This window comes from Ursus americanus, chromosome 19 (genome assembly GCF_024610735.1).
Source record: "Ursus americanus isolate L20-20 chromosome 19, mUrsAme1.1.p, whole genome shotgun sequence".
Classification (NCBI taxonomy): Eukaryota; Metazoa; Chordata; class Mammalia; order Carnivora; family Ursidae; genus Ursus; species Ursus americanus.
Genome location: NC_142145.1, coordinates 43,246,835 through 43,270,369, shown reverse-complemented (window position 1 = coordinate 43,270,369; position 23,535 = coordinate 43,246,835). Strand labels below are relative to the sequence as shown.

General features: G+C 44.4%; 1 protein-coding gene across 5 annotated transcripts in view; it reads right to left on the bottom strand.

The window, feature by feature from the left end:
* Positions 1–23,535, bottom strand: part of KCTD1 (potassium channel tetramerization domain containing 1) — a 171,946-nt gene that overhangs the window by 44,751 nt on the left and 103,660 nt on the right. Inside the window, exon 2 of one of the 5 annotated variants that reach the window (XM_087869909.1) lies at positions 1,763–12,955. The exons of the other annotated variants lie outside the window; for them this stretch is intronic. Within the exon in view, the coding sequence (XP_087726035.1) occupies positions 12,951–12,955 (5 nt within the window). The 3' untranslated portion in view covers positions 1,763–12,950. Of the gene's footprint in view, positions 1–1,762; positions 12,956–23,535 lie in introns of those variants that run through there. 5 annotated transcript variants of the gene reach the window in all.

Genomic DNA, 23,535 nt, shown 5'->3' with positions numbered 1-23,535 from the left:
ACACTATCCAAACACGGTCGATTGCTTTTAAATAAGAGCCCAAACCACAGACAAGTCAAGTCAGGTCTCTGGCACTCAATGAAGGGGTCAAATATTTAGAGCCTGCAATTGAGGAATAAGCTAAAATAGCACTTATGTCTGAGTTCTGCCAGACTAACGCCACAACGATACGCTCAGATTTATCACTGAGTCAGAGATTGTTTTCAAACACGCAGACAATGTGCAGCAAAGCCAGTGACGAGGCATTATAAGGGGATTCTGAAAAATGCCTTTGATGGAGATTATAAATGGGAAGTCATCTAGTTTTTGTGCATAAAACCCAGCACGATAAAATATAAATTTGCAAAACATCATGGATTTTATGATCTGAAACAGCTTTAGGAGTTACCTGGGGCGCAACTGTTAGACTACTTAGCATTAACCACATGTCCAGGCAAGACTGCGAATGCACGCGCTTTCTGAAACTCTGCAGCTCCCATGAACGGGGCGGGATGGGGCCTTTACACGAAACGCTGACCATCTGTGTTGTGCTTCGCTCCATGCTGAATTAAACAGGGCCCAGAAACAGTCATAGGAAAAGAGTTCATGTTTTATTTCTTAAATTGGCTGGTCGGTTCATGGGTGTTCACTGTATTATTCTTTATGCGTTCCTGTGTATTTTTAATAATGCAAAATGGATATTAAAAAAAACATAAACGGATGTTTGTAGCACACAGAGAAGAGAAACTGAAGAGGTCCGGGATGGGGAAAATAACTAAAAACCAAAAATACGGTTGGTAGAAAATATAAAACAGCTAAGGTTGGAAAATATTAAAAGTTAGCACTTTAAAATTCAAATGACAAAGAACAGCACTTTTCCTTTAAAAATGCAATCCCATCGCCTCTACTTTTGAGAGCTACTTCCTACCTGGCTCAAGACACCCCCCCCCCCCACGACGTGCCCCCTCCCTGCTACAATGCATCCCATCACGGCGCTGCAGTGTCTGTAATAGTTTTTCAATTGGACACATTCTGTATCCTGCCTGAGGGCGCTCGGGCGAAAATGAACAGATTTGCAGGGTTAATACTGTAGTTAGACTGTGACCTCATTCAGCACAGCTCCAATACTGCGAGGTCTATATAGAAGGAGAAAAAAATTAAAGCATAACTGATTGGTTGAAGGATTCCAGATTTCCCAGAATATATACCATCTACATTGTAAATCATGAATGTATGGATATTGCTAAATTTAAAATTAAGCCGGTGTTTCTTCTTCGGTGTGTGGGGGGGAATTAACCCTTAAGGGCCCCGAGGGAGTTTCCCAATGGCTGGCTCAGGGCAACCCTGGCAGGACTGTCAAGTATGGGAACTGTCTTTGGTGAGTCGCTCAACTTCCTCCCCTTCGCGTTCTTTCTCCATTCTGGGAGCCTTCCCTGGTCTGTGTGTCCCATTAGTTAGATCACTTCTAAGGCACTTTTAAGTCTAAGGCAGACTGAAAGAACTTGGCAAATCCACAGACTGTGATGGGAGGAGGATATCTGGGGCTGGGAGGTCTTGGCATTTATAGCGGATACTCGGTTATCTATGGCTTCTACTCCAGATGTTTCACCTTACACCTTCTGGCAACCCCCTTCCTCGCCAATGGCTTTCTCTTCTTTCTCTCGACACTGAGGTTCCAGATGGGGTGCCTGTACCCGCAGCAGCCATCGTCCTACTAGCCCCAGGAGAAAGCCACTGCCCGGGATGGCCAAGCTGAGCTGGAAAGGACCTAGGTTCTCGTGACAGTGTTGACACACCGAATCAACCATCTCCGAGCCTATCTCTAGAGGTCCCGTTACTCGGGAAAATAAAGTTCCTTATTTTTAAAGCTAGTCTGAGTTGGGGTTTCTGGTACCTATCCTGACAGAATACCCTTCCTTTACACGCGGCTGCCTCCCTGTGAGGTCATCTGGCTTGGTGAGACGTGGCCTGTGATGCCAAGAACAGCTGCCCACTGACAGATGCAGAATTTTCTACCGTATTATGACCATTTGCAGCTCCGCTTCTCCATCCGCCTTTCCTCTGATTGCTCACCCAGCATTCTCTCCGTTTGGATGTCTTTTTAGTATGATTTCCGAGGAAAGGCAGACCGAACACTTTAACCGGGAAGGGTGCAAATGTCTCGGTTGTGCCATCATCACTCCTGAAGAAACAGTTCAGGGTACTGATGTGTATTCTGTGAGATGCCCAGACAGAAAGCTGTCTCTGACAGACTCCCCTGTGGAACAGTCCCCTCTACCTGGGAGAGAGGAAGCCTAACATGAAGCTACTTGGTTACTGGCCCTTCCTTGTGCAGCCCATTGTTCTCTCCTTCCACCATACTTACTACCCTCTCCTAAGAGCAGGCACTGCACAAGAGAGAGCTATGCGACAGCAAATGTGACAGGATGGTGCCTGACCGCACTGGGCTTGTTGTTCAGTGGGAGACGGGAGCCAAGAAACAAGCAGCTGCTACCAGGCAGGGGAGGGCCAGGTCACCATGATAGCTGAATTGAAGGGACAGTAACCCAGGCTTGGGGGCGGGAGGACGGATGGGGAAGGTCCCCTGGAGACAGTCTAAGCTGAGATCTGATAGATGAGAAATCAACACACAGTGGGATGCTGGAAGGAGGGTTTCAAGCAGTATTGCCAAGGCCCCAAAGTCGGAGAGCACATGGTACCTTCTAGAAATTAAAAGTGCACCATGTTGTGAGAATTCTCCCATTAATTTTTTTCCCCAAGGTCTGGAGGGACAATGTAGGAAACAGAAGCTTGTACGATGATGGTCTGAGAACCACAGAACTAAATGTTAACTAAAGTGAGAAAAATAAAACCCACCACACATCCTTACATCTGCAAAGGGGGAAAGGGAAGAGGAAAGCAGCTAGCTAACAGCCAGCTTTCTAAACAGTGCTGTCCAATAGGGCTTTCTACAACAATGGAAACATTCTAGATCTGCTCCATTCAGAAAGGTGGCCACTAGCAACATGCGACTATTTGAGCATTTGAGTGTGGCTAGTGGAAACGAAGAACTGAATTTTAAATTTTATTAATTTAAATTGTAATGTACATAGCTACATGTGGCTAGTGGCTGTCCCACTGGACAGCACAGTAAATCTTGCTTGAGTTTTTCTTAATATACGGAAGCCCAAATCACGACAGACTTGAACTTATCAGCTGTATTTTATTTATTTATTTATTTATTTATTTATTTATTTATTTATTTAATAAAGTATGTTTTTTAAAATTTTATTTTTAAGTAATCTCTACACCCAACGTGGGGCTCAAACTTACAACCCCGAGATGGAGTCGCATGCCCCACCAACCAAGCCAGCCAGGCCCCCAGCCCTGTTTAAATGGAGAAGCAGAGTTACTTCAGAAGTGAACACAAATGGCTTATGACCTCATAGCACTATTTCTCCCTTTTGACTGATTTTATGAAAATAAACGAAATTCATAGGCATGCGATGAGGAAAATGCAACATTTACAGCTCTCACAGAGAGAGCAGAGAGAAAAGACACGAGACACATTCCGTATGATTCCACTCCCACAAAGGTACAGACCACAGAACACATCCGGAAAGAGTGAGCTCAGGACACTGGCCACCTGTGGGGGGGTACTGACTGCGAGCGGTAAGAACGAGCCTTCTGGACTGCCAGACAAGTTCCAAATCTTGATCTGGGTGGTCCCACAGTTGTACACACGTGGACACTTAAGATTTATTCACTTTAAACTACTCAAAAAGAAAATAAACTGAAAAACAATCTTGGAAAAAACTTTAATCAAAACACCTTACTGTTCAAATACTCATCTAAATTTCTGTGAAATATTGCCTTTTTTAAAAGCTAAAAAGATGCTTATTATTTCCTCTCCCAGGATGCATCAATCTGCCTAAAGCACTCTGACGTGAAAGAGGCGTCTGAAATTTTACTTCAAATGCCTCTCTCCCCCGTTTCTATCCTGTATGGATTTCCCAGGCATGTTGATCAGTTTACCTTTAAAAGCTCCATTTCCCAGCTGCTTTCAGTCGGAGGATCCCCAGCTTAATCAACCCCCTCACCCACCCAGCAGAGCAGCAATGATTTTTTCGGTAGGAGAGTCCTTCAAGGGATTTGACTTCAGGCATCTTTCAAAAGCAGCTAATGAAAAATTTGCCTTCTAAATCTAACCTACCTGAGTGCTGTTCAAACAGGAGCCCCAGGGGCACCGCCTGGAACAAATGAGCTGAAGTTTAAACTGAAAGTTTGAATGACTTTATTTGTTAAAAATGTATGCCCCTGTCTTATGTCACGTTTCACTATCAAGTGGGACTCCATTACCTCTTTCACTGGGAAAAGCAGCAGGTTTCTTGGGGATATTTCCAGAAAAGTATGTCAATCGTAAAATACTTATCTATATTATTTGATATCGTAACTCATAACATTTAATAGAGCAATGAAGGAATTTAATACAAATCGTAGCTTTTCCACAAATTTCAACCTGGGTTTAAAATACATGTATTTATATCACACACAGAGACTCAAGTAGCCTCTATACGACATGGAATGCCCAGAGACTGGAGTGTTCCCGTTAATTCTATTTTCTGATAGTTGGCCAACCGCTTAGGGTATGCGAACTGTGATCACAGTATCTTATGCATGGACCCTGCTAGTTCCTAGGATGGAAATCTATGGTTGCCTTGGGAGTGCCAATCTCACTGGACTCACAGTAATGGTTCCTGTAGAAAAACAGCACTTTACTGACCACAGTTACTTAACTGTACAACAAGACTCCCAACCATAACGTCAAAGTATTTTGTGAGAGATCTCATCGCTTCTTCATTCATTCAAGTAACACTTCACTGGGCTTCTACCACGTGTCAAGCTCTGTGGTCTCTACTGACTTCAACTAAATAGCAGAATGACCCTGAAGAGAGAAAAAAAAAATTTTACAATTTCCCTTGAGTTTAAAAAAATAAAATAAAATAGCCCCAGCAGTGCTTTAAAATCAATGAGCATTGTATATATAGGTTACTTAGAGGACAGTTTCTGTCAGTGTCTGAAGACACCTGAGAATGAGGCCCCAAAGCCTTTGGAGCATCCCAATGTGACTTAAAATCTTCCATTCACTTTATCACAGGAGCCCCCTTCAAACGCACAGAACCTACTTAACTCTTGATCCATGCATTTATTTTTTTAAAAATTTTTAAAGATTTTATTTATTTGAGAGAGAGATAGAGAGCAAAAGTCGTGGGCAGAGGCAGAGGGAGAAGCAGACTCCCCGCTGAGCAGGGAGCCTGATGTGGGGCTCAATCCCAGGACCCTGAGATCATGACCTGAGTCAAAGTCAGATGCTTAACCGACTGAGCCACCCAGGCGCCCCTTAATCTATGCATTTAAAACAGGTGTGGTCACTGGTTTTCTTGCCCATAGGACACTAACTACTTATAAAAATTATCCAAAATTACATCATCCCCAAATCAAATGCCAGACTAGCTTAGATTGGAAAGTATATAATATACTGAAGAAAGATTTGTGCCCAAAATTAGTAAAGGAAAACATGTTCTTAAGGTAAGACAACTTTCAAAACTTTATATAGCTGGAAAAGTTCCCTACACAGGGCACCCTACAGGTATAGGAGAAAGAGCCCTGGTTTTGGAATCTGGACCTGCCTTGAGCTCAGCCTTACCCTTCGTGTGATCTTTGAGAAGTTTCCAAACCTATCAGACTCCAGTTTCCTCATCTCTAAGACAGGGCTGCACCTTCCCACCCCACAGAGATAAAGCCTGCAGCACGTAAGACATGTTTGTGAAGGGGTACAGTACAGTGCTTGGCAGAGAAGGATGAAGGAAGTTTCTTTCCTTCTGCACACGAAAAGTGAAATCTCACAGAGCAGTAAACCAGATGTACAGAGGAGACGTCTATGGACCTACGGAGAACTACAAAGAACTTTAAAAATAGTTGAGAAGGTACGATCCATGGCTGAGAAAGCCAGCATTTTGCAGACAGAAGGATTACCTGGTGGGGTATGGATAAGTAAAAAGGCAAACAGGACAGAACAAGATGCTAGTTACGTGCTTTGGACAGGTGTATGAAAGGAAGTAGAGAATGAAATCACTATAGTATGCTCATAAAATGGCGCTTGAATTGTATGGGATTTTCCTTTTCAGATTAAAATCTTAATTTCACAGATTTAAAAAAAAAAAAACCCAGAAAGCAAAAACAGGAGGCTTCCAAGTTGTTTCAAAATGACTAGCTACTGTGTTAAATTAATCTGCAATTGCTTCCTAATCTGAAATAGCAAAATGTTACTCTCCTTGCTGCTGGCCAAGAGGGGGGGCTACCAATGTTTATATGTTTCAAGGCAGGATCTCTGTCAGAGACGCAGTGCATGCCCTCAACGTGCCTTTTTTTTTTTTCTTTTTCAAATGAAATATGTATCTGAGAAGCTCCCTTATTAGATTACCGAACTGGGACCATGAAAAGAACAACTATTTGCCAAAATTACCCCGCCTTCTTTCCCCCCCAAAGGAAAGTGAACTTGAAAAAAGAGACCGTTTTGATAGAATTTCGCTGTGCAAAAATAGTTGGATTGCTTTTTAAATTAGATCTCTTAGATATTTTTAAATGTACGTAAAACATCAGAGTATTTTAAAAAACACACTACTGCTCAACTATGGATGCTACTAATTTTTTTTTTTAATTCAAATATGGCATTAAAGTGAAAAACAGGCTCTGGAACAGTTCTACAGGGAAAGGCTATTTTTCAAAGATATGTGTATATGCAATAAAACACCCTGGAATTAAACACATCAAAATATTAGTAGGGGTTAGGACTGGCTGATGATGTTATGGGCAAATTTTGTTTTTGTTTTTATTCTCTCGTGCTCTGTGAGGTTGAACATTTATTATTCTTGACATTTTAAAAAACTCTGTTTTTTAAAAGGAAAAAAATGTATTGTCCAATTAAATCAATTCGTACATCCTCTTGGCATGCTGCTATATTTTACCTTCATAATCAGTGTTCTTATTTTTTTGACATTTTTGAAAAATGACTGAATGAAGAAATACAGAAATGGAACCGAAGTTTAGGATAATGCTTCCTTTCCCTTTATTTTCTTGCCAGGGAGGAAATGTGCGGAACAGAAAATTAAATGGGCCTCAGGTCATGGTAAGCTCATATTTAGCTGACACAGAAGTCTATTTACTTGGATCCTGAAAGAACGGGGCAGGAGTGTATGGTTTCCACACTCTTGGGAACTATCTGGTCATCTGTACCCTCCCCCATGCCCCTCCATTCCCAGATCCAAAACACAGCAAAAGCAAGATGATAAAAGCTGTCCGTGCTTTTATCACCTCCCATGTTTCCAGAAGTTGGTGTTCTGCACGCGCTCTCTTGGAAGGAGAATGCAAACAGCAGCAGAGGCTGGCAGTGAAACTGTATCTAACGCTCCTAGAAGGCCTTCTAGTCTGAAATCAGAAACCTCTGCACAATGTTAAGTATTATCACCATTTCACAAAGAAGGAAGTTGATGGTGGGGTCAAGTGGCTTAGCCTATAATTATCTAGGAATGAATTTACGGCAATATTTTACACACTAGCCACTGTGTACCAGGATAAGGTTACCACTCTCCGTTACTAGGCTCTCCACCGTCTGGCTTTCACGAGAGAAGGGACAGATTTACCTTGCTCGAGCCACATTCTTCCACTTGGTCTGTTCTGAAATGAACACGACTGGCTGGAGGGTTAGGAGGACGGTCAGTGGTTATGAAGAAGGCAGGAGCCAGCTGGCCCAGCACGCGGACTCCTCCCCCCACCCCCACAGACTCTGTATTTCCCCACGACAGAGAACTGGCATTTTATTTACTCCTCTAACTGCTAGTCCTAGATCTTAACTACAGGACACATCTGCGTCTAAATAGACAATAAACTTGACTTATTGACTTCTTGGATGTGGTCATAAAAATTCCTTGTCTAGCAGTGTCAAAAGCTAAATGTGTTCCTTCAAACCTTAACTGCATCCCTGGGAACCTCCTCTTAAGATCCTTAGATGGCTAGTTGCTTGACCTTTGTGCATTAAAAAATAAAAAAATTAACATACACAGCTTTCAAGATACGCTAGCCTACTCTAACTCACGAAACAGATGTTTCAAAAAGTTCATTTGCTCATTTGTTCATTCATATAGAAAATGTTGGCTGGCTATTCTATTTGGAGCGCGGCTAGGGCAAGGTGGAATTGAATTTTTCAGGGAGTTGCCAGTCTTCTTTGGGAATTAGCCATATGCACAGAGAGCTCCTGAAGACAAGAGAACCCCATGTGAATAGAAAAATTTTAAAATCAAATCATGCTTTAAATGCTCTGAGAACTGGGGGGCGGGGGCGGCGTGCCTGGGTGGCTGAGTTAGTTAAATGTCGGACTCTGGGTTTTGGCTCAGGTCATGATCTCACGGGTTGTGAGATCGAGGCCCTTGTACGGCTCTGGGCTCAAAGGAACGTCTGCTTGAGATTCTCTCCGTCTGCCCCTCCCCTTATGTGCTCGCTCGCTCTCAAATACCTGGATAAATCTTTAAAAAACAGGGGTGCCTGAGTGGCTCAGTCGGTTAAGTGTCTGCCTTAGTTCTGGTCATGATCTCAGGGTCCTGGGATCGAGCCCCACATGGTGCTCCCTGCTCAGTGGGGAGTCTGCTTCTCCCTCTCCCTCTGCCGCTCCCCCTGCTTGTGCTCTCTCTCTCTCTTTCAAATAAATAAATAAATAAATAAATAAATAAATAAATAAATAAATAAAATCTTCAAAAAATAATTTAAAAAAGTAAATGCTCTGAGAACTACTTACTGACACTCTTAAGCCAATCCCTTTAAGGGCAAGCACTACTCTGGTACAGCAAGGAACACATTTCTCTTGGTTGCACGAACCCAGAGTACATTATTGTTAAATAACACGTACGTATACTTAGCTGTGCCATGTGACAAGGATCAGAATAATTTCTGACCCAACTATTTTTTAAAAGAGGGAACTCCTGCAGTACGTGTGACAGTACTGACACCCACTGCGGTTTCTCAACTCAGGGTTCTTCAGAGGAGGGGACAAAGGAGCGGCTCAAGCTGCAGCCCGAGCCACGTCACTGCCGAGTTCCGGGGCGTTGGCAGCCACATCATGTCACTTCAGTCTTTCCACTGAGAATATACGCCGCTGGACCAGATGGTCTATAATGCTTTTTTCAGTCCTGAGTTTTTACTATTCTGTAATTTAAAAAAAATATCAGCCACAGAGATTCCAATATCTTAAGGAAGCTACTAGCATTTTAGGAGGTCACAGTTGGAATTCCAATCTTTTTTTGAAATCAAGAACCGGCCCTGAAATGAAAGGCATTCCAAAAGCATGAATGCAAAAGAAAAAAAGAAAGAAGCCAGCACAGAGAGGTTCCTGAGCAGTCACAGCATTTTCTCTAGCTGATTAGGAAGATTAAATTTTATTATTTTTTAAGTTATTTATTTATTTATTTATTTATTTATTTATTTATTTATTGGAGAGAGAGAGAACTGGAGCAGGGAGGGGATGGGGGGGGACGGGGGGGGGGGGGCAGGGGGAGGGGCAAGATTCCAGGACCCTGAGATCATGACCTGAGCCAAAGCCAGACGCTTAACCGACTGAGCCACCCAGGTGCCCCGGAAGATTAAAGTTTAATCACTACAGTTTGTATTTGCCTTCACCGACAGGAGGAGGAAACAGTCAATAAAATAGGGCTCTTGATGAACAGAATGGCTACTTCAGAGATGCTTTACTTGGCACCGTTTAATGGGAGCACTGTTTATTTATTTATATGTTGCATTGTTCTAAATACAAGAGCTGTCTGAAAGCCGCTTGAGATCCCCTCATAGAATAGACAAAAAATCGTGTTAGTGATATAAAATGGAGGCTTTTTAATAAAGTAACACTCTCTTATAGGCATATCAGTGTCAACTTTTCAAAAAGACCTATTGGGTGATAAAAAAAAGGGGGGGGGGGGCGATGGAGGGAAGCAGTCCTGGTGCTTCCACACCGAACCAACAGGTGGTGCGCGGTGTTCAGAGGCACGCCGGAGGGCTAGCGGGTTGCCGAAAGTGCTTCTCCTGGGTGAGCTCTGGGGCCGGGCGGGATCTTTACGGTGAGAAGATGTACACGGATTCTCTCGGGGTTGTTTGGGTCATCCGGGTACTTAGTTACATGATTCTGTTGAAGCTGCTAGTGGGAACTGGGGTGCCTCAGCGGGCTACCCTGGCTCTGCTCCTCGGGAGGTGGCCGATGCTGGGTCGGCTGGCAGCCAACTGGGGGGCCGAGAGGCCCGACAGCGCCCACAGCTGAACCACCAGGCCTGGTATGAGCGCAGCGCACTCGCGTCTCGGGATATTTTTGAGGGGACGGTGGCTGATGAAACTTCCTGCTTAGGAGCAGATGGGAGAGAAGATAGCATTGAAAACACAGATTAGCAAGAAGGCGAATGAGCAGTGAAGACAGCAGCCAAACAGTCATCCTCCTCGTTACTTCACCGCAACGAGCTATTCTGTACAATTTTCACACTGTAAAGCAGACATCTGTGTTCTTGGAGAAGTATCTTAAAATAAATACCAACAAGAGTAAAAAAAAAAAAAAAAAATCCCAAACCAACTTTTTAAAGATCAACCTGATTGGCAAGAAAAGTTTGGTACAAAAATGGAAATGCATTAGAAAAAAAAAAATCATACCTGGAATTTACATACTGCCCTATGTGCATGCAGTAGTTGCCTACTAGATCCTAGAACTCCAAAGGCCTTATGAACAACCATAACCCACAGCCTTCCGAAAGGTCCAGAGGGGAAGGAGGGGAAGGCCAATACTGTCTTCTGCAAAGAAGGCAAACTGAGGCAGGAATATTTAGATTAATTGCCCAAGGTTAAAAAAAAAAAGTAGCTGATTTAAAGTTAGAAGCAAAATATTCTGGGATCTAAGCCTGCATTCTCTCGTCTCAAATGTGCTGTCTCTGTCTGGGGCAATCTGGTAGTGTCCGACCCACTAGGACTTGGATCAGACTCTGAAAACAGGCCTTTCACTTGCCTGTGGCAGCAGACGGCGCTGCACCGAGCACTTCCGTCAGGGGAAGGGAACCGTGCAGCAGAATGCCTTTGGTATTCTTAAGAGCCCCAGCTTAATTTTATTAGATGCTTATTTAACCACAAGACCCAGTATGGCATGCCCAGACAACCACGGAGGTGGCAGAGCGAGGTGGGTAAATGCAGTGCTGTCTAGAAAGAAAAGCGGTCAGCGGTAGAGAAGCAGGACAGGGACAGAGGGCAGGCTGAGAAGATACAAGAGAATATGAAGGAACAGAAAAGGGGGCAGAGAGTGAGAAAGGGACAGGGATGTGGGAGGGAGATGGGAAAGAAAGTGATGGAGAGGGAAGTGCAGGAGAGACAGGAGGAGGGAGCGAAAAGACAAGCCTGTGTGCTGGGGGGACTGGACTGGACAGGACCGGACCGGACTGGTTTTCCCTCATTTCCCAACCACATCCGTCTACTTATCTACTCAGGAGGTCAGTCTCTGATGCCTACCCATCTCTTTTATCCTCTTGTTCACCCCATACTAGGATCTTACTAGATCCTTCTATGTAGGTAGCCGTGAGGGAGGTTTGGGAGGAGGGTTGAAAGGGCTCTCCAGGTCTTGCAGTTTGCTGTGCTCGTCCCTGTAACACATCTGAAGCACCCCTCTCCGTACTGCTTCCCTGTGAAGGCTGTGGGGCTGAAGCCTCATTTTTAGAGAACCACGTAGATCCTTCACCTGGGGAGAAAGTTCACTGATACCCGGGCTCGCCGATAACCGGGTCTAGCCCATACAGCCTGTGCAGGGTCACAGGCATCAACTGAAAGCCTACAGATACAATCAGAATGAAACGGGGGGTAAGCACTACCCAGGTTTTTTTTTTCCTATCAACTCCCCACAGTACTTAATGAAATACTTTTTTAAAAATCTTTGCACACAGTAGAAAAGGAGTAAACCGTACTGATGAGGAATAAAGCAGTCTATCCTTGAGTGCTCTCATCTTCCAGTAAACGACCTCAGTGATTTTTCCTTCGGGGCAGTGGCCCTCAAACACTTTCTGATTTGTTACCTACCCCTCCCATCTGTCGCAGAAAAAATAAACAAACCCCACAATCTCATGGCACTGGTAGGCCCAAATTTTAATGAAGGCAACATGAAGCACTAATGAGGTGATAGGGACTTTGTGGAAATAAATGCATAATCCTTCCCATTACAGAAGCCTATTTATTTATTATAGGGAATATAGTAGTGGGAAGCACTACGGTGCTGTCACACCGCACAGGAAGCCACCCCCGCCCCCAACACGGGGAGGAAGGCAGGCAGCTCCAGGCCTGCCAAGGAAACTCCGGGGCTGGCCGTGTTTGCCAAGGTTTGCAAAACGACAAGAAGGCGGCCGACCAGTTCTGTGGGGCTGGCTGACGCTGGATCAGCTCCGAGGGACAGACTGGGGCAGGTGGCGTGGGGTCGACCCGGACGTGGGCCTCAAAGCCCTTTCGGCAAATGAGATGTGCTCGGAATTCCCCCCCGGAATCCAGTAGACTACAGGCCCGCAGGGACCTGGACTGGCTTCTGCTCACTCCGTGCCAGTCTGGAGTACAGAGCGCGGCATTCAGTAGGCGCTAAATAAACACTTACTGAAGAACGGGATACTGAATGCCAAGAAGAGAATGTAAAAGGTGGGCACGCCAGAGCCGCCCCCATCTTTCACCGTCCCTCACACAGACTTCCTCCTCTGCTCTCCAAACACCTCGTCAAGTGTGGGAAACCACTTTGGAAGAGAGAAGGGGGCAGAAGGGGAAAGAGAAAATGAACCTGGCGCCGGACCGGGCAGAACGCTTCAAGTAACAGAGCGCAGCAACGGGGCCACACGTCATGTCCACGCGGAGACTACAGAGGCGTTAAGCATAACGTAGGTGCACATTTATTCTGTAATAGAAGCAATACCGTGTTTAAGTGAAGTAAACTATTTTATGGTATAATCTTAAGAACTGACAACTACTCCTTATAAATTCTACGGAGAAAAATGATCACTGACACTTGAACAGGGGGATACAGAGGCAGAACACGGAGTCGGGAGCTCGGGGGCTGCAGCGCTGGGCTTCAGTCCTCCAGCCACCACACACACCTGCTGGGTGATCCAGCCCTCTGTGCCTCAGTTTCTCCATCTTTCAGATGGTATTAACAACACCTTTCATTGTTATGGTGACAAATCCACAATTCACATAAAGAGTAGAAAGTCAGTGAAAAGCACTTACCTAGTTCCTGGAATATAACCAAAAACAATAGGTACGTCTATTATTTTTAACGATGGCTTTAAAGATTTTGCAAATGATAAGTGTTCTTTTTAAAGTGATCATATCTAAGGGATACTTACAAAATACAGGTCTGCACAGAAGCTGCCCTTCTGCTCATCTAAACATTCTTACTGGTTCTCTATTTCCCACTGGTTCTGACCCTGCTGTGAAGTCGCAGCTTACTTTACACCCGGCAGTATGCGGGGCTGCGCAAACACCGGACACAGAGACTTAGCAGAGGTGATACACATGATCTGCTATATATAATACATGGCAAGAACTGCTGATATTATTAACCACCACCAATAAGCAGTAAATCCTTTTTGTCCTGCTTTTACTTCTCAGAGCTCTCGAAGCACAGTGTCTGTCTTGATGAGGACACGTGGTGAATGAAACTTTGCCTGACAATGATGTCGAATCTCATGAGTACTGCATTTCCCGTATCTCCAGAAACTCCTGACTCTGACGACGGCCTTGGAGAGCCCCTGTGTAAAGACTCCCCCGTGTGAGTAGAAGTGCCCTTGGAGACCCAGAACACGCTTCCTTTCCATAGCTCTGAAGTAGGACCAATAAGCCAGATGAGACTCTGGTATGCGAGTGATGTTCACACATTAACTCCTTGTTTCTAGGTCAATTCAGTATTACTTGGAAAAGTGTTTCCTGCGGAAACAAGTAAAAAGAATTCTAAATCTTCACATTGGAAAATCTGCTGGCCTTCTAATGGAAACCCTAGACCAAACGGTCAATCAATTGAAGTCAACAAAAATTGCACTTAGCTTCCTGGCCTATTCTAGCTGGAGATGATCTGGGTATTAATATTCACTCAACCATTTATATACACGAAGACTCAAAATAAATCCCATCACTGGAATTATTTTATCTGCTAATAATGCACTTGATATCCTGTGTCATATAGTTGGTATATGGAAATTAAAATGTTAAACAAATTAAGCAGTGATTACCACTTCTCTCTCCAAAGCTATATTAAGCTATATTCAGTTGCACTAACGTAATTTAGCTGGATGATAATAAAGGAGATAGGAGGGGGCCAGAAATTAGCATACTTGAAGTGTAAAAAATAATTGTGGAGAGAGACTACAGTGGTTTTAGGTAAAAGTTCTATATATTCACAGCCAATTGCTGTCATTTATCCCTCTTAATTTAAAAATCTGTAAGAAAGCATCAAAATCAATTCAATTCAGTCTTAATGAGACAGCTCTAGCAGAAGCCTATTCACTGTACCTGTTCTAATTAGTATGAATGTGTCCTCCACGTCAAATCTGACAATACACTTAACTAAATTAATGTTAATCCCATAACACAGGATCATATTTGAGTTAGCAGCTCTAACACGGAATTTGCATATTAATATTTTGATACAAACGGCAAATAAAATCAGGGCTGGAAAAGAACTGGATTGTGACTGTTTCCCCCAAAAGGGAAACTGAGGTTCAAGGTGAGGGGCCCCCAGCTGACAAATGTCTGGAAAGCATGGATTCAATGCATGTATGTGCCCAGCTATTTTCTCCCTGCCGTCTCCTGAGAGACACCTGGAGTCCTATGTCATCTTGTAAAACTAAATGGAAGTCAGATGATATCCCATCTAAATTATTGATGAGGAACAGCATTTGTTAAGATTTCAAAACAGAAGACCTCAGGTACCCCCGTGGAAGTTATTAAGTATAATTCTTGCTTTTTAATTGCCACTTAAGCTAAAATTACTACCTCTTCCAGATTTATATGAAGATAATTTGGAGATTTAGTTTGGGGTGGATATCAACACAGATGCTAATTGACCTTAATTCACATGTATTTCAAAAGTGATATGAAGGATAAGGGGTGAGAAAAATATGACAGATTAGAACCAAAACAACCAAAAAAGTAAAATAACGGCTGGAAAGGTGGTATTAGCCAATTCCCTATTTTAGCTTTAAAATGTTTAGTATGTCCCTAACAAGAAACTGTAAGATGATTCAATTTCAGTTTATGCCTGTAAACATTTACTCCACCTGGCAGGCACTAAATATTGAGATGGATAACAACAGTCCCCACTTTGAACTGGAACGACATTAAAACATCCCAGTAAAATATCCCAGTGTCGGGCTGGCAGCTCCCTTGTTTTAATTTCCCCAAGGCTGGAAGTGGCGGGGTGGGGCGGGGGGGGGTGCTGGATTTGAGTGTTCCTGCACAGGCCGGCTGCCCCAAGTTGCTATCCCTTCTCCTGCCTTAACATGAGAAGGCTAGGGGCGCCTGGGTGGTGCAGTCGTTAAGCGTCTGCCTTCGGCTCAGGGCGTGATCCCAGAGTTCTGGGATTGAGCCCCACATCAGGCTCCTCCTCTGGGAGCCTGCTTCTTCCTCTCCCACTCCCCCTGCTTGTGTTCCCTCTCTCACTGGCTGTCTCTCTCTGTCAAATATATAAATAAAATCTTAAAAAAAATAATAAAAAAGAGAATGGAATATATTTAAAAAAAAAAACATGAGAAGGCTGAACTTTTTCAGGTGAATGCCCACATTTGTTCATGGGGGACCTTTTTCTTTGCAGAGGAAAGCTTACACTTTCGGGACGGTGTGCTGGGGAGGGGTGAAGGAAGCAGACAAGACCACTCTTCCTTAGCCAGGCCCACTCCTCCCTAGAGGAGGGTAGACCACCCAGGACCCTGAAGACTGACGAGCTCAGGCTCTGGATTGTCAGCCTGGGGCTCCAGCCCTCTAGCTCTGAGTCCACTAATAATAAGTAACATTTTGGGGGCCCTTCTGGCGTGCTGGACCCCAATCACATTCAACTCTTGAAATGCACTATCTCATTTAATCTTTACGATGACCTGCAACACTTCACTAAAAATACCATTACAGGCATACTCCAATATTCCAAACCTCTAATCCTGGCAAAAGTTCACCTTCCCTCGACTAAACCCATTTTCCAGGCAGCGGTAATCAACGACTTAAAAAAAAAAAAAAAACCGACCCGAAAAAACTTCCTCTAATATAGGTATCTAATATAGGACCATGGGCATGTTAAGGAAAAATAAATGTTTGTTTTTTAAAAAGACCTATCATGATTGAGCTCCACCTAGCTACAGAATTTTCAGGGCTGGATTTATAATATTAAAAACTTCTATACTAGATTCCTATGGATTAATGGCTCACTTTAAAAGCAGACATGAGCAAAAAAATAAAAAATAAAATAAAAGCAGACATGAGCAAAAAAGCCAGCACAGTAGACTACACGTACTATGTAATTTCCTTTCTATGAAATGCTAGCAAGGGTACATTACAACTAATTCACGGTGGCAGGAAGCAGACCAGTACCTGCCAATGGGCTGGAGTTGAGGGCAAGGGTGGTGACTGGGGGAAGGTGGTGACAGGAGGAAGCTTTCTAACATGATGGAAATAATCTATAGCTTTTTTTTTTTTTTTAAGATTTATTTATTTAGAGAGTGCACCTGGGGGGGGCGGGGGAGGGGCAGAGGGAGGGTGAGAGAAACTCAAGCAGACTCCCTGCTGAGCGCAGAGCGGAAGCGGGGCTGGATCTCATGACCCTGAGATCATGACCTGAGCCAAAACTAAGAGTCCCTCGCTTTACCGATGGTGCCACCCAGGGGCCCCAGAGATCATCTGTATCTTGATTGAGGGGGTGGACACATAGGTATATACACTTGGCAAAACTCACTGAATGGTACGTACACTTAAAATGGATTCATTTTGCTGTATGTAAATTATCTCAATAAAAGTGACTGAAAAAAAAGGTAGTTCCAAGGGAAAAACACAAGCAAAAATTTTACAACTGGATGTTTAACCAAATCTCCTTTCTCTTGCATGTTCTCATTGGGACTGACTTACTCTATTACTATTGTGGGTTGAATTGTGTCCCCCAAATACTCATTTGAAGTCCTAACCTCGGTACCTCAGCATGTGACCTTATTTGGAGAGAGAATTATTGCATGTGTAATTCGCTAAGACGAGGTTATAATGGAGTAGGGTGGGCCTTAATCCAATATGACCGGTGTCCTTATAAAAAGGAGAAACTTGCGCACAGGGAGAACGCTTTGTGAACACGAAGACAGAGATCAGGGGGATGTATCTACAAGCCAAGGAATGCCAGAGATGGCCAGCAAGCCATCAGGAGCCAGGACAGGCGCGGAACAGTCTCTCACAGCTCTCATAAGGAGCCAAATCCGCTGACACCTTGGTCTTGGACTTCTGGCCTCTGGGGCTGTGACACAATAAATTTCCGTCATTCAAGCCACTTAGTCTATGGTATTTTGTTAATTGGCAGCCCTGGGAAACTAACACAATAGGGTCCATCTTTTCTTCTTTAGTTACGTCAGGGCTGGACACTTTAGCTAACTATAATTTTCTCAAGTTTCTCATTAATCAACTCCTGAGGACATCTACCCTCAAGACACAGCCCACCGAATTCTGCTGAATGACAAATCGGTGTCAAGCTCGTGAGCTAACAATGGACGTATTTTCTGAGCACTTACCACGTGCCGGACACTGTGCCAAGTGCTTTACGGGAGTCAACGCATTTCATCTCTGCCGTGACCACAAAGAATTACTGGAACATCATCTTCAGAGAGAGAAACTGAGGTTTATAGAGGTTCACTAATTTGGCCAAGTCACAACGCCAGTAAGTGGCCAAGACCTAAAGTAGATTTCAAGGGTGTCCCACAGCGCCATGCATGCTGCTCCGTGAATCTGAAAATAGCATTAGTGGCTGACGGCCATGTGGGTAACTTGCAGTTTCTGTATTAGAGCTAAAATTATTTTAAAATTATTTAAAAAATTATTTTAAAATACGGATATGTATTTTTTTGAAAGCTCCTCAAAAATTACATCTTTTCCCTAGTAATGTTGTAGGCTTGGGTTTCCTAAACTATTGTGAGAAATGATAGTAAGAGCTATTACCAGGTGGGGGAAGGTGGCACATTAATGATCCAATAAATTTGAGAAACACCAAGTTAAACAGGTTTCTTTATTTGGGCTTCCTAGTTGGTGGGACTGTACCCTAAACTTACCTCATTGGGAACCCTATATTTTTATTTTTTATTTTTTTTAAAGATTCATTTATTTATTTCAGAGAGAGAGCCTGAGAGAGCAGGGCGTGGGGCAGAAGGAGAGGGAGAGAGAGAATCTTAAGCAGGCTCCATGCCCAGCACAGAGCCCGAAGCAGGGCTCGATCTCAACAACCTTGAGAACATGACCTGAGCGAAAATCAAGAGTTGGACATTTAACTGACTGAGCCGCCCAGGTGTCCCACCCGTATATTTTGGACACCTATTACTGCAGGACTTACGTCTCCTCTCACTTACTTTGAGACAAGTAAATCATGTACAATGCCTCTCTGTCTGTTTGAACTTCCCATGGACTTGCCTACTACAAGACTCAACTGTTTCATCCTAAAATATGGATAATAATCAAAGTTTTACTATCTCAAAAGGTTGTTGCAAGGGTTAAATTAGGTAATATCCACAGAAGGACATTAAAATCAGAAAAATCGTAAACCTAGGGCAAGTTCTGCGCAGTTTTGTGAAAAATCTTATGTTTAACACAGTTTTTAAGAGTTTGGAAAAATAGTGGTGGGGAGCTTCCTTTAATCTGTTGATCATTCTCTGCTTATTTAAGAAAAGCTTCTAGCAGACGGGAAAATGCAATTTGTGTTGCAAGGATAAAGGTTTAGGGGATCGAAGGCTGGCTGGCGCCATTCAGAACCACTCCCAGGTCCCAGTGTGTTCTGGACACACTCACCAGAAAACCCAGGCAGTAACCTGGGTTTTCTGGGTTACTGGGCAGTAACCCAGTGGTTCCAAGGAGAGAAAAGATGGCAATCTCCAGTTCAGGAATACCCTGAACCAAAGGGATCTGGTTCAGGAGTGGCTCTGGGGTGGGGTAGGGAGGTGTTAACTAAGGAGCTTCTCAGCTGCGACCTAGGGTATCTAGTGCAAATGTCCTGGGACCAGCTGCTTGGGCATCCAGCCCTTGCCCATTCAGAAGGAGCACCCAGGAACCTACTTGGAGGTGAGGTGCTCACTCTTAACAACTGGAGTAGGATGCAGGACTTCACCTGCACAAACTGCCTGCTTTCCAGCTGGGGCGGGGGTGGGGGTGGGGGCTGCTGACCGGGGACAGCTCCTAGGACCACACATGACCACCCTCACTCGTGGCTTCATCTGCCCACCAGAGATGCCAAGATGAAGGTACTCACAAGCAACCCAACCACTTTCAGGCTTCAGTGAGAGAAGAAAAGACTCCAAAAGATTCCCCTAGAGTATACAAAATGAGAATATTCAAGGTCCCATTTTATTTCCAAAACAATCTCTCTATAGACAGAAGTAGCTCCATTTAATAGGACATGATTTTTATTTTTTCCCTTAGCAATAATCTGTACACTTTGCAAGCCCCCAAATTCACTCGTGCTCAGAGACCGATAGCCCCATGACATTCCATCTTCTGTGTCCTATTCTTACTAAACCTCGGAGCAGCCACCATACACCCAAACATTTAAGAAAACTCTGCCTTCTAAAAATCATATGGAATGCATGCAATACATCTGAATATATATATTAAATGTCTGAATCCATAGGGATTGATCAGAAAATGTAGTCAGAAGTAGAGGCAGGGTCCTTTTTAATGGTATATTCAAATTTTTTAACATGCACATGTTAAATTATAAAACATTTTTAAATTAGAAAAATTCTGGAGCGCCTGGGTGGCTCAGTCGGTTGGGCGTCCAACTCTCGATTTTGGCTTACATCATGAGCTCACAGGGGCATGGGATGGAGCCCTGTGATGGGCTCTCAGCTGGGCGTGGAGTCTGCTTCTTAGGATTCTCTTCTCCCTTGCCCTTCCCCACCTCCCCCAGCTCCTACATGTGAGCTCTCTTTCTTTCAAAAGGAAGAAGAATTTGAAAAAATCGAAAGGCACAAAACCACGTATGCCCTATGAGGTTTATTTGTTAGAACCATAACTTCTACTCCTCTTCTGACGCAATGTCTTGATCTCACCCGCCCGGTCAGCTACACCCAAAAAGGCCCTCCGGAAAGAGTGCCAAATATCAAGGCTTCATTTCCCTAAACTCCCTCCCAGAAAACCCAGCCAATACCAGCCAGCAGTCTCCGAGGCCTTCCTTTGATGAGTCCAGCAAATGGCAGAATTCCCCAAATACCAACTTTTAAAAATCTTGGCTTATTTCTGGGGGCATCTGGGTGGCTCAATCGGTTAAGCATCCGACTCTTGATTTCAGCTCAGGTCATGATCTCAGGGTGGTGAGATCGAGGCCCTTATGGCCTCATACTCAGTGTGGAGTCTGCTCCTCTCTCTCCCCCAACTCCTCCCTGTGCGTGTGCATGCTAAATAAATAAATAAATAAATAAATAAATAAATAAATAAAATCTTTTTAAAAAATCTTGGCTTATTTCTGGTAATGGCACTCTTTTTCTAGCAGTCAGGACTTCCCAGAAGGCCTAAGGGCTGAAGAGGAAGCTACCTGGCCTGGGCGCTTAGGCATGCCAGGACTGTGCTAAGTGGGGTGCACCTGTCCCTCTGTGAGGCTGGACTGCCAGGACCTCAGCCTCCCTGATGAAATGTCCTTAACCTGCTTCAGACCTCAGACAAACTCTAACCACATCCTCCGTCTGGTTCTCTCTGAAATCGGCTTGTGTCTGGCGCTGAATTCTGGGATATGATTCTCCCCGGTGTGAGCCAATGTCCTAACTCTCCACTGGCCTCGGTGAGGTCTGACCAACTGGTCCACCTCATTCCCTTCCTTGCACCCCAGAGTTAAACTGAACTGGCTTGGTCTTCTCCAAAGATTTTCCAAAACTTTTGCATGAGCTGGTTCCTCTGTCTGGACTGCTCTTCCAGGGCGGGGGGTGGGGGTGGGGGGGTCATGCCCTGAGACTTCTTTCCAGAAGGCCACATCTAATCAGCAGCCCCCCTCCCCAAAACCACCCACCATGTCCCTGTCTTTCCATTTCCTATAGAACGCTTACTACTATATAGTATTTCCTTGTTGTTACTATTTCCCTCTTTTGTCCCTCCCATTCATTCTCCCTGGGATGCCCTGGTCAGTCTGGGGGACAGCAGCATTTCCAGGGCAGACACAGCACCTGGGGCCAGGCACTTAACGAAGAGTAATGGAGAGATATGCAAATTATTCAGCTATCTCTAAGCCCCTATCCCCAGGGCTTGGCCCTCAGTTTACACAATCCCGCAGGAAGGACACCAGTCTTTACCAGCCTTTTCCCCTGGGTGGAAAAAGAAGTCCAAGAACGCATAAACTGGTGAGAAGAGACCAGCAAAGGAGGCTCGATGGTTCCTGGTACCCGGGAAGGAAGGGGATGGTGTCTCAAACACACAACAAACCTCCCTGGACCTCAGTTTATGAGCTGCAGGAAATCTGAGGCACCCTTCCAGGTGCGTGAGGCTGGGGTCTACATCGGTGTTCCGGACAGTGGGACAGCATCACTGTGGAGACGCAGGGTTACTGCAGGTGGTACCCGGATGACTACTGTCTGTTTCTAAATACTCAGAAGTGTGTTTTACTAAGTATTAGAAAATATAGCTAGCACATCAGACCTGTGATTTTGTGCCTACCATCACTTGGGAGGAGTGTAAAACAGTCCATGGAAAAACAGTAGGTAAATATGAATATTAGTGAAATGAGAAAAAAGTCAGGACAATGGTGCACGTGGAGTCTGAAAAGGGATGCCTGCTTTACTCCTGTCTCCTCTGAGGCATCCAGAAGGATATGGGAAAGGAGACGCTGGACAGAGGCTTGGAAATGGGAAGCGCTATGTGTGGGTAAAGCTGATGCAGAGCGTGGCCCTTTCCGGAAGGATCGGTCTTTTCAATCCAATCAACCCTGCACGTTTAGGGATCTTTCCGACTGACTGTCACACAGCAGAATTTACAATTGCCAGTTTCCCTAGGCTTTAAAGCAACGTATTTCTGTGTAAAGTAGCAATGAGTAAACAGCGAGCCCAGAATGCTAATGGTTTAACCCCTTAATCCCCAAACTACCTTTCTCCATTTTTCTTTTAAAGTCCCTGCTGAGAACACTGTTGTTAGTACCTTTAAGAGCCACAGCTTCTCCTTCTAGGCTCTTTAGGAACAGAAATCCACTCGGCAGCACACAAGAGGGGGCCAAATACAAACACGAAGAACAGATGCTCAGCTGACTGCCCCGCAGGGATTTGGGAGGCAAGGGTCAAGGGCGGGCCTGCCTTCTCCTCCGTCCCTCCCCCAAAGGAAAGGAAAAAAAGCTTCTGTTGAAATGTTAACTACAGAGCATTTAAATGGCCGGGGTAGGGGTGGGAATACTTACTGAGAGAAGAAAAAAGCTGGAATTAGATGCCTTATTGCTTTAAAGCTATAATTCCAGGTCAGTGGCTGAATTTTTCTGCTGTGTACAAAAGTACTCAAACCAAAACAAAGCTATCATTAGGGTTCTATCAAGATCTTCAGAAAGGAGAAATTTGAAAAGCAAATTTGTGCGTTTACATGGAAGAGAGCAGTGCAAGCAAACGAGTACGGAAATAGAGGGGAGGGAGAGATGAACAGGTGCAGCAGAGAGGATTTTTAGGGCAGGGAAACGACTCCGTGATACCGCAAGGGAGGATCCACGTCCTTGTACATTTGTCAAAACCCAAGAACGCGCAGCACCAAGAAGGTACAAAATGTACAAAAGTAACACAAGGGAGTTTGGATGCTAAGGAGGGATCAATGTAGGGTCATCAACTGTAACAATGTATCACTGGCCTACAGGACGTTGACAGTGGGGGAGGCAAGGCTACGTGGGGACAGGGTATATGTGGGCACTTTCTGGGTTTTCCGCTGAATTTGGCTGGGAAGCCAAAACTGCTCTAAAAAATAAAGTTTATTAAGAAAAAAGTAAGTTTAAAAAATTGCACTTGCTGCAAATAACTAATCCTCCCCCCCCCCCACAAAGCCAGCAAACAGAAGCCCTTTTCTTTGAGCATCTACTTTATTCAGGTCCAACTCAGACTAGAGTCTAAAAATTGTCTCTCTCTGCATACCTGCAGGATACTTTTTTTAAATAAAGATTTTATTTATTTGTTTGACAGAGAGACAGCCAGCGACGGAGGGAACAGAAGCATGGGGAGTGGGAGAGGAAGAAGCAGGCTCCCAGCAGAAGACCCCGATGCAGGGCTCGATCCCAGGACGCTGGGATCGGGCCCTGAGCCACCAAAG